This window comes from Rhinoderma darwinii, chromosome 13 (genome assembly GCF_050947455.1).
Source record: "Rhinoderma darwinii isolate aRhiDar2 chromosome 13, aRhiDar2.hap1, whole genome shotgun sequence".
NCBI classification, from domain to species: domain Eukaryota; kingdom Metazoa; phylum Chordata; class Amphibia; order Anura; family Rhinodermatidae; genus Rhinoderma; species Rhinoderma darwinii.
Window position 1 is genome coordinate 37,177,900 of NC_134699.1, and position 12,434 is coordinate 37,190,333.

General features: G+C 39.2%; 2 protein-coding genes across 3 annotated transcripts in view; one reads left to right on the forward strand and one right to left on the reverse strand.

Moving 5' to 3' along the window:
• Positions 1-6,818, reverse strand: part of GGT7 (gamma-glutamyltransferase 7) — a 36,274-nt gene extending 29,456 nt beyond the window's left edge. Inside the window, exon 1 of one of the 2 annotated variants that reach the window (XM_075846684.1) lies at positions 6,542-6,818. In XM_075846684.1, coding sequence (XP_075702799.1) covers positions 6,542-6,698 — 157 coding nt within the window. In that variant the 5' untranslated portion in view covers positions 6,699-6,818. The remainder of the gene's footprint in view (positions 1-6,541) is intronic. The other variant, XM_075846683.1, reaches the window with a different exon arrangement.
• Positions 1-12,434, forward strand: part of LOC142666582 (ubiquitin carboxyl-terminal hydrolase CYLD-like) — a 37,445-nt gene that overhangs the window by 2,194 nt on the left and 22,817 nt on the right. The gene's annotated exons all lie outside the window — the stretch shown is intronic.

Here is a 12,434-nt window from a genome sequence, read left to right on the forward strand (position 1 = left end):
ACATGTAGTGAGGAGATAATATACACTGGTACCTGTAGTGAGGAGATAATATACACTGGTACATGTAGTGAGGAGATAATATACACTGGTCGATGTAGTGAGGAGATAATATATACTGCTACATGTAGTGAGAAGATAATATACACTGGGAGATGTAGTGAGGAGATAATATACACTGATACATGTAGTGAGGAGATAATATACACTGGTACCTGTAGTGAGGAGATAATATACACTGGTACATGTAGTGAGGAGATAATATACACAGGTACATGTAGTGAGGAGATAATATACACAGGTACATGTAGTGAGGAGATAATATACACTGGTACATGTAGTGAGGAGATAATATACACTGGTCCATGTAGTGAGGAGATAATATACACTGGTACATGTAGTGAGGAGATAATATATACTGGTACATGTAGTGAGGAGATAATATACACTGGTACATGTAGTGAGGAGATAATATACACTGGTACATGTAGTGAGGAGTTAATATACACTGGTACATGTAGTGAGGAGATAATATACACTGGTACATGTAGTGAGGAGATAATATACACTGGGAGATGTAGTGAGGAGATTATATACACTGCTACATGTAGTGAGGAGATAATATACACTGATACATGTAGTGAGGAGATAATATACACTGGTACATGTAGTGAGGAGATAATATACACTGGTACATGTAGTGAGGAGATAATATATACTGGTACATGTAGTGAGGAGATAATATACACTGGTACATGTAGTGAGGAGATAATATACACTGGTACATGTAGTGAGGAGTTAATATACACTGGTACATGTAGTGAGGAGATAATATACACTGGTACATGTAGTGAGGAGATAATATACACTGGGAGATGTAGTGAGGAGATTATATACACTGCTACATGTAGTGAGGAGATAATATACACTGATACATGTAGTGAGGAGATAATATACACTGGTACATGTAGTGAGGAGATAATATACACTGGTACGTGTAGTGAGGAGATAATATACACTGATACACGTAATGAGGAGATAATGTACACTGGTACATGTAGTGAGGAGATAATATACACTGGTACATGTAGTGAGGAGATAGTATATACTGGTACATGTAGTGAGGAGATAATATACCCTGGTACATGTAGTGAGGAGATAATATACACTGGTACATGTAGTAAGGAGATAATATACACTGGTACATGTAGTGAGGAGATAATATACACTGGTACATGTAGTGAGGAGATAATATACACTGGGAGATGTAGTGAGGAGATAATATACACTGGTACATGTAGTGAGGAGATAATATACACTGGTACATGTAGTGAGGAGATAATATACACTGGTACATGTAGTGAGGAGATAATATACACTGGTACATGTAGTGAGGAGATAATATACACTGGTACATGTAGTGAGGAGATAATATACACTGGTACATGTAGTGAGGAGATAATATACACTGGTACATGTAGTGAGGAGATAATATACACTGGTACCTGTAGTGAGGAGATAATATACACTGGTACATGTAGTGAGGAGATAATATACACTAGTCGATGTAGTGAGGAGATAATATATACTGCTACATGTAGTGAGAAGATAATATACACTGGGAGATGTAGTGAGGAGATAATATACACTGATACATGTAGTGAGGAGATAATATACACTGGTACCTGTAGTGAGGAGATAATATACACTGGTACATGTAGTGAGGAGATAATATACACAGGTACATGTAGTGAGGAGATAATATACACAGGTACATGTAGTGAGGAGATAATATACACTGGTCCATGTAGTAAGGAGATAATATACACTGATACATGTAGTGAGGAGACAATATACACTGATACATATAGTGAGGAGATAATATACACTGATACATGTAGTGAGGAGACAATATACACTGATACATATAGTGAGGAGATAATATACACAGGTACATGTAGTGAGGAGATAATGTACACTGATACATGTAGTGAGAAGATAATATACACTGGTACATGTAGTGAGGAGATAATATACACTGGTACATGTAGTGAGGAGATAATATACACTGGTCCATGTAGTAAGGAGATAATATACACTGATACATGTAGTCAGGAGATAATATACACTGATACATGTAGAGAGCAGATAATATACACTGGTACATGTAGTGAGGAAATAATATACACTGCTTTATGTAGTGAGGAGATAATTTACACTGGTACATGTAGTGAGGAGATAATATACACTGATGCATGTAGTGAGGAGATAATATACACTGGTACATGTAGTGAGGAGATAATATACACTGGTACATGTAGTGAGGAGATAATATACACTTGTACATGTAGTGAGGAGATAATATACACTGGTACATGTAGTGAGGAGATAATATACACTGGTACATGTAGTGAGGAGATAATATACACTGATACATGTAGTGAGGAGATAATATACACTGATACATGTAGTGAGGAGATAATATACACTGGTACATGTTGTAGTGAGATAATATACACTGGTACATGTAGTGAGGAGATAATATACACTGATACATGTAGTGAGGAGATAATATACACTGATACATGTAGTGAGGAGATAATATACACTGGTACATGTAGTGAGGAGATAATATACACTGGTACATGTAGTGAGGAGATAATATACACTGGTACATGTAGTGAGGAGATAATATACACTGGCACATGTAGTGAGGAGATAATATACACTGATACATGTAGTGAGGAGATAATATACACTGGTACATGTAGTAAGGAGATAATATACACTGGTACATGTAGTGAGGAGATAATATACACTGGTACATGTAGTGAGGAGATAATATACACTGGTACATGTAGTGAGGAGATAATATACACTGGTACATGTAGTAAGGAGATAATATACACTGGCACATGTAGTGAGGAGATCATATACACTGGTACATGTAGTGAGGAGATAATATACACTGGTACATGCAGTGAGGAGATAATATACACTGGTACATGTAGTGAGGAGATAATATACACTGGTACATGTAGTGAGGAGATAATATACACTGGTACATGTAGTAAGGAGATAATATATACTGGTACATGTAGTGAGGAGATAATATACACTGGTACATGTAGTGAGGAGATAATATACACTGGTACATGTAGTGAGGAGATAATATACACTGGGAGATGTAGTGAGGAGATAATATACACTGGTACATGTAGTGAGGAGATAATATACACAGGTACATGTAGTGAGGAGATAATATACACTGGTACATGTAGTGAGGAGATAATATATACTGGTACATGTAGTGAGGAGATAATATACACTGGTACATGTAGTGAGGAGATACTATACACTGGTACATGTAGTGAGGAGATAATATACACTGGTACATGTAGTGAGGAGATAATATACACTGGTACATGTAGTGAGGAGATAATATACACTGGTCCATGTAGTGAGGAGATAATATACACTGGTACATGTAGTGAGGAGATAATATACACTGGTACATGTAGTGAGGAGATAATATACACTGGTACATGTAGTTAGGAGATAATATACACTGATACATGCAGTGAGGAGATAATATACACTGGTACATGTAGTGAGGAGATAATGTACACTGGTACATGTAGTGAGGAGATAATGTACACTGGTACATGTAGTGAGGAGATAATATACACTGGTACATGTAGTGAGGAGATAATATACACTGTTACATGTAGTGAGGAGATAATATACACTGGTACATGTAGTGAGGAGATAATGTACACTGGTACATGTAGTGAGGAGATAATATACACTGGTACATGTAGTAAGGAGATAATATACACTGGTACATGTAGTGAGGAGATAATATACACTGCTACATGTAGTGAGGAGATAATATACACTGGTACATGTAGTGAGGAGATAATATACACTGGTACATGTAGTGAGGAGATAATATACACAGGTATATATGTAGTGAGGAGATAATATACACTGGTACATGTAGTAAGGAGATAATATACACTGGTACATGTAGTGAGGAGATAATATACACTGATACATGCAGTGGTGAGATAATATACACTGGTACATGTAGTGAGGAGATAATATACACTGGTACATGTAGTGAGGAGATAATATACACTGATACATGTAGTGAGGAGATAATATACACTGGTACATGTAGTGAGGAGATAATATACACTGGGAGATGTAGTGAGGAGATAATATACACTGATACATGTAGTGAGGAGATAATATACACTGATACATGTAGTCAGGAGATAATATACACTGGTACATGTAGTCAGGAGATAATATACACTGGTACATGTAGTGAGGAGATAATATACACTGGTACATGTAGTGAGGAGATAATATACACTGGTCCATGTAGTGAGGAGATAATATACACTGGTACATGTAGTGAGGAGATAATATACACTGGTACATGTAGTGAGGAGATAATATACACTGGTACATGTAGTGAGGAGATAATATACACTGATACATGCAGTGAGGAGATAATATACACTGATACATGTAGTAAGGAGATAATATATACTGGTACATGTAGTGAGGAGATAATATACACTGGTACATGTAGTGAGGAGATAATATACACTGCTACATGTAGTAAGGAGATAATATATACTGGTACATGTAGTGAGGAGATAATATACACTGGTACATGTAGTGAGGAGATAATATACACTGATACATGTAGTGAGGAGATAATATACACTGGTACATGTAGTCAGAAGATAATATACACTGGTACATGTAGTGAGGAGATAATATACACTGGTACATGTAGTGAGGAGATAATATACACTGGTCCATGTAGTGAGGAGATAATATACACTGGTACATGTAGTGAGGAGATAATATACACTGCTACATGTAGTAAGGAGATAATATATACTGGTACATGTAGTGAGGAGATAATATACACTGATACATGTAGTGAGGAGATAATGTACACTGGTACATGTAGTGAGGAGATAATATACACTGGTACATGTAGTGAGGAGATGATATACACAGGTATATATGTAGTGAGGAGATAATATACACTGGTACATGTAGTGAGGAGATAATATACACTGATACATGTAGTGAGGAGATAATATACACAGGTACATGTAGTGAGGAGATGATATACACAGGTATATATGTAGTGAGGAGATAATATACACTGGTACATGTAGTGAGGAGATAATATACACTGATACATGTAGTGAGGAGATAATATACACAGGTTCATGTAGTGAGAAGATAATATACACTGGCACATGTAGTGAGGAGATAATGTACACTGGTACATGTAGTGAGGAGATAATATATACTGGTACATGTAGTGAGGAGATGATATACACAGGTATATATGTAGTGAGGAGATAATATACACTGGTACATGTAGTGAGGAGATGATATACACAGGTATATATGTAGTGAGGAGATAATATACACTGGTACATGTAGTGAGGAGATAATATACACTGGTACATGTAGTAAGGGGATGATATAAACAGGTATATATGTAGTGAGGAGATAATATACACTGGTACATGTAGTAAGGGGATGATATACACAGGTATATATGTAGTGAGGAGATAATATACACAGGTACATGTAGTGAGGAGATGATATACACAGGTATATATGTAGTGAGGAGATAATATACACTGGTACATGTAGTGAGGAGATGATATACACAGGTATATATGTAGTGAGGAGATAATATACACTGGTACATGTAGTAAGGGGATGATATACACAGGTATATATGTAGTGAGGAGATAATATACACAGGTACATGTAGTGAGGAGATGATATACACAGGTATATATGTAGTGAGGAGATAATATACACTGGTACATGTAGTGAGGAGATAATATACACTGGTACATGTAGTAAGGGGATGATATAAACAGGTATATATGTAGTGAGGAGATAATATACACTGGTACATGTAGTAAGGGGATGATATACACAGGTATATATGTAGTGAGGAGATAATATACACAGGTACATGTAGTGAGGAGATGATATACACAGGTATATATGTAGTGAGGAGATAATATACACTGGTACATGTAGTGAGGAGATGATATACACAGGTATATATGTAGTGAGGAGATAATATACACTGGTACATGTAGTAAGGGGATGATATAAACAGGTATATATGTAGTGAGGAGATGATATACACAGGTATATATGTAGTGAGGAGATGATATACACTGGTACATATGTAGAGGAGATGGTATACACGGGTACTTGTACTGATGAGAGGGTGAGAGCTGTAAATGATGTGGTGGAGCACAGACACTGGTTCTCTGGTACATGTGATGGAGAAATGAGATCACTTGTTTATACAATGTAGGAATAATATTCATGACATGCAGTTAGCATGCACGGATACTACATGTGATGATGATGATGATGATGATGATGATGATGGAGATCTGTGTACACTGCAGACAAGGCATGCACACCTGCTCTATGTGTACACATTACATAGAGCAAGCCAACAGCGGGTTACCGGAGTCATGCTCCCCCAGGAAGGTATCATCCTCCCCGGCTGTCGGTACAGGTTCTCCCCCGGTTTCCTCCTCTGGCAGACGGGGAAAGCTTGTAATGCTCATGTAGTCTACAGGGGAATAAGAGCCCAGAGATCGCCCAGGGCCCGGCTCAGCCATCTCTACTAGCCGGTGACGTCACCTACTGTGGAGGGTGGGAGCTGGAGAATCACAGACATATCAGTAGGTGGCGCTGGTGGTATTACTGTGCTGGTTCTAACAATCATGGTCACAGATCATAACCATCCATTTTTCACAGTCAGTCTGTGAGTACTTCAGGGACCTGTCAGTATATATGAGTGCAGGACAACCATGATCTGCTATGGTTGTTTATCACTGACACCTCAGCCTGCAGCACTGCATTAAGAAACCCAGGGATACTTTTTCTGTTTTGCATCTTGAATCTCCTGTGTGCTCCCTTGATTGTATAGAATGAGGAGGGGGAGGAGAAGACTGAGCTGCCTGCATGTGCTTTATATATAAAGACAATGTGCAAAAAGCAGGTCCTGGGTGGCAGATCTTAAAGGCGTTGCCCACTTTGGATAATGCCTTATTGTTAGCAGGGTCCCCGATGATAAGATAATTAATGGGTGTCCTGCTGCTGGGATCCCCATCAATCAGCTGTAATCTGTGGAAAATCTGGAAGCAACAGCGCTGGGGAAACAAAGTATTACACAGTTTCTATTGGAATCAATGGGCTATCCTTGCCAGGGGCGGATTAAGGGTACCATGGGCCCGGGTACTTTATCAAGTCTACCCCCCCCCCCCCCAACTCGGAAGACAGAACTCTGAAGACGCTGTACCGTATACATTTGCAGATTTCTATTTATACGGCCACAGATCTGGCGCGGTTTTGAATTAACTGTAAAAGCAGAATGAGCCATACAGAAGAGAAAAAGAAGAATACTTTGAAACACTAACGTGGTCAAGAGCTTTATAACTTTTTTGTTTTTACACCAATGGAGTGGTGTGTGAAGGACTATTTCTTTGTGGGAGGAGTTGTAGTTTTTATTGGCACCATTTAAATTACCATATAACGAGTGAAATGGAAAAAACTGAGATTCCTCCATGTTTTTTGGGTTTAGTTTTTACTGTATATATTTACCTTCTCTTAAGGTAAAAGTAGATTTAACATCTACTTTTACCTTAAGAGAAGGTATGTATATACAGCCCCAGAACCAAGCTCAGTACAAATATACAGCCCCAGAACCAAGCTCAGTACATAAATACAGCACCAGAACAATCTCAGTACATAAATACAGCACCAGAACAGAGCTCAGTACATATATACAGTCCCAGAACCAAGCTCTGTACATAAATACAGCAAGAGAAACAAGCTCAGTACATAAATACAGCACCAGAATCAAGCTCAGTACATATATACAGCACCAGAACAAATACAGTTCAGTACAGAGATCATTTGCAAATTCAGTTTAATCCCTGCCGTATAAATTTCTACGTCATAAAATGACAGCTCCCAGTACAGCCTGAACAATGGTTAGGATATGCTGGCAGTTGCTGTTTAACAAAAAAGAATGCTACCATCCGTCATCTTGCTGCAGATCATACAGTGACTACAGTACTGATCAGTCACAGAGAGAATAAACATCTACATTGGGTGACTCACTGGTGACATCTCAGATTATTTTTCATTATTTTTATCTTTTCTTCTCCATCCGGTCCAGACCTATATGATTACTTCTCCCGGGCACGGCCCATTTCTGCAGTTTGCAGCTCAGATGTCTTCGGCTCCTCACTTTTCCAACATTTCCGCACCTATAAACGAAGATAAAATTCTCATGATGCCACACTCTATGCGTCTAAATATAATAGTATCATACAATGAATATAATAGTACTATACACTGTGCCCCTGAATATAATAGTACTATACACCGTGCCCCTGAATATAATAGTACTATACACCATGCCCCTGAATATAATAGTATTTTACACTGTGCTCCTGAATATAATAGTACCATACACTGTGCCCCTGAATATAATAGTACCATACACTGTGCCCCTGAATATAATAGTACCATACACTGTGCCCCTGAAAATAATAGTACTATACACTGCACCCCTGAATATAATAGCACTATACACTGTGCCCCTGAATATAATAGTATCATACACTGTGCCCCTGAGTATAATAGTACCTTACACTGTACTCCTGAATATAATAGTACTATACACTGGCCCCTGAATATAATAGTACTATACACTGTGGTCCTGAATATAATAGTACTATACACCGTGTCCCTGAATATAATAGTACTGTACACCGTGCCCCTGAATATAATAGTATTATACACTGTGCTCCTGAATATAATAGTACCATAAACTGTGCCCCTGAATATAATAGTACCATACACTGTGCCCCTGAATATAATAGTACCATACACTGTGCCCCTGAATATAATAGTACCATACACTGTGCCCCTGAAAATAATAGTACTATACACTGCACCCCTGAATATAATAGCACTATACACTGTGCCCCTGAATATAATAGTATTATACACTGTGCTCCTGAATATAATAGTACCATACACTGTGCCCCTGAATATAATAGTACTATACACTGCGCCTCTGAATATAATAGTACCATACACTGTACCCCTAAAAATAATAGTACTGTACACTGCACCCCTGAATATAATAGTACTATACACTGTGCCAGTGATTATAATCGTATCATACACTGTGCCCCTGAATATAATAGTACTATACACTGTGCCCCTGAATATAATAGTACTATACACCGTATATATATAAATGTCAGTGTGTTTGGTGCAACTTTCAAATTAGTTTTTATTAAAAATAATTTTTACTTTTTGAGATACAGCTGCTCTGTATCCTGTATACAGAGCAGCTGTATCTATCGCTAAGGGCATGACCACACGTGGCGGATTTCCTCCGCAACTGTCCGCATCAATGCCGCACAGAATCTGCGTTGCAGATTCTGCTGCGGATCTGCAGAAAATGTGCAGTACATTGATGCGGACTAGCTGCTGCGGACTGCGGGAAAAGTGCTTCCCTTCTCCCTATCAGTGCAGGATAGAGAGAAGGGACAGCACTTTCCCTAGTGAAAGTAAACGATTTTCATACTTACCGGCCGTTGTCTTGGTGACGCGTCCCTCTTTCGGCATCCAGCCCGACCTCCCTGGATGACGCGCCAGTCCATGTGACCGCTGCAGCCTGTGCTTGGCCTGTGATTGGCTGCAGCCGTCACTTAGACTGAAACGTCATCCTGGGAGGCCGGACTGGAGACAGACGCAGGGAGTTCTCGGTAAGTATGAACTTATATATTTTTTTACAGATACATGTATATTGAGATCGGTAGTCACTGTCCCGGGTGCAGAAACAGTTACTGCCGATCGCTTAACTCTTTCAGCACCCTGGACAGTGACTATTTACAGACGTCTCCTAGCAACGCTCCCGTCATTACGGGAGCCCCATTGACTTCCTCAGTCTGGCTGTAGACCTAGAAATACATAGGTCCAGCCAGAATGAAGAAATGTCATGGTAGTAAAACCAATACGCTCCGCAGCACACATAAGATCTGCGGACTTCATTGCAGAATTTTGACTCTCCATTGAAGTCAATGGAGAAATTCCGCCATGAGTCCGCCACTGCTCCGCAACAGACAGAGCATGCTGCGGACACCAAATTCCGCTCCGCAGCCTATGCTCCGCAGCGGAATTTTACGCCTCGTCTAAACGAACACTGCTAAATTAAAGTGTAAGTCAATGGACAAACGGCTCCGCTGCGGATTAACGCTGCGGAGTGTCCGCAGCGGAATTTAAGTGAAATTCCGCCACGTGTGAACCCAGCCTAAGACCTGAATCCGTCAGTCCCACGGACCTGACGGGTTCAGTGTCAGTGGGTTATGAACTTAGATGTGATGAATAACAGGTGGATCCTGCATGTCAGAGACAGGCAGGACTCGCTTTCACTGAACCCATCAGTCCCGCTGACCTGACAGGTACAGAATTTAAATCTATTAAATCAGAATTCCCTAATAAAGCGTTTCATATACCAGACAACACATTTAAGGAAGAGTCCCCGTCATAAACACTGCCAGCAGATTGCTTTATTTATAGGTCTAAATCCCAGTGCTGTTAAATTTTATAACACCTTTATAGAGGTTGGAGCTTGTTTTTCCTGATACACAGCTCCAAATCCCCTGCTTTCCTTCAAACAGCAATAGAATTAATGCAGATCGGTCAAATATTTATGCTTCTCAGTCTGAGAGCAGCATAAAGAAGTGACAGACGTGGGTTTCAGCTTGCTGTCACGTTTTTGTGCTGTATTGACCTGACAAAGTAGTCCAATTTGTTAAAGTGAAATTAAAAATTAAAAAAAACTTGTTTAAAAAACAAAACAGTAAAAAATGCATATGTATTCACCCCCTTTGCTTTAAAACCCCTAAATAAGGTCTGGTCAAACCAATTCACTTTAGAAATCACAAAATTAGTTGAATAAGGTCCCTGCTGTGTGCAATCAAAGTGTTACATGATCCATCACATGATGTCAGTATAAATGAAAGGCCCCTAAATCTGCAACAACACTAAAGGGGTTTTTACACAGGAGCACGATGTCTCGTTGATCGGCGCTCGCTGCAACGGCCAAGTGTTGGCCAGTGTAAAAGAGCCTTTAGCAAATTGTGCAGTTCAAACCTTGTGAATTGTTCCCGGAAGTGCTGGAGCTTTTCTAACAATGATGACGCTCCGAAACTGCCCCACGTGACTGACTGCTGTTCGTGAACATGACCGCAAGGGGCTGTTACATTGCCTATTACTTGAGTCCCGAACAGAGCATCAGCTAGCGCTTTGCTCGGGAGTCCAGCACTGCTCCCGACGTCCATATTTGGTCAATACAGGGGTTTCCTATCGCTGGAGTTCCCGAGCAGAGCATCAGCTGATGCTCTGCCTGGGGACTCCAGCATTTCTGCCCACGTCACTGTCACGATCCATATATGGACAGTGACATCGGCAGCAGTAGTGGAGTCCCCAGCTGATGCTCTGCCTGGGAACTCCGGCCCTGCTCCCGACGTCACTGTCCATATATGGTCAGTCTCTTCAGGGGTTTACTATTCAATCCAATTAAGAATCTGTGACATGACTTGAAGACTGCTGTACAGTAATGCAAACCATATAACTTGAAGGAGTTGGAGCAGTGTTTCCTTGAAGAATGGTCAAAAATTCCAGTATTTAGATGTGTTTAGATGTGCAAAACTAATAGAGAGATACCCCAAGAAACTTGTATCTGTTATTGCAGCAAAAGGTGGCTTCACAACGTATTGGCTTTCAGGGGGTAAATACTTATCTTAAACTTCTTTGTTTTTTGTTTTTATTCTTGCTTGTGTTGCATTAACCCTTTCAGGACTAAGCCATTTTTTGCTTTTTCATTTTCGTTTTTCACTCCCCGCCTTCCAAGAGCCATAACGTTTTTATTTTTCTGCCAATAGAGTGGTGTAAGGGCCTATTTTTTGTGGGAGAATTTGTGGTTGGCACCATTTAAAATACCATATAATGTACTGGGAAACTGAAAAAAAATTATTTGCGAGCTGAAATTGGAAAAAACTGTGATTAAAATTTCTTAGGGTTTCGTTTTTATATCTTTCACCGTGCGGGAAAAACAATTTAACTTTAATCTGTGGCTCAATACAATTACGGTGATACCAAATTAATATATTTTTTTTATATTTTTCTACCTTTACAAAGAAAAAACTATTTGTTAAAAAAAAATTGTCCTGTTTAACCACAGTCTAAGAGCCATATATTTTCGTCAATTGAGCGGTATGGGGGCTTATTTTTTTGCAGGACGAGCTGTAGTTTTTATTGGTACTATT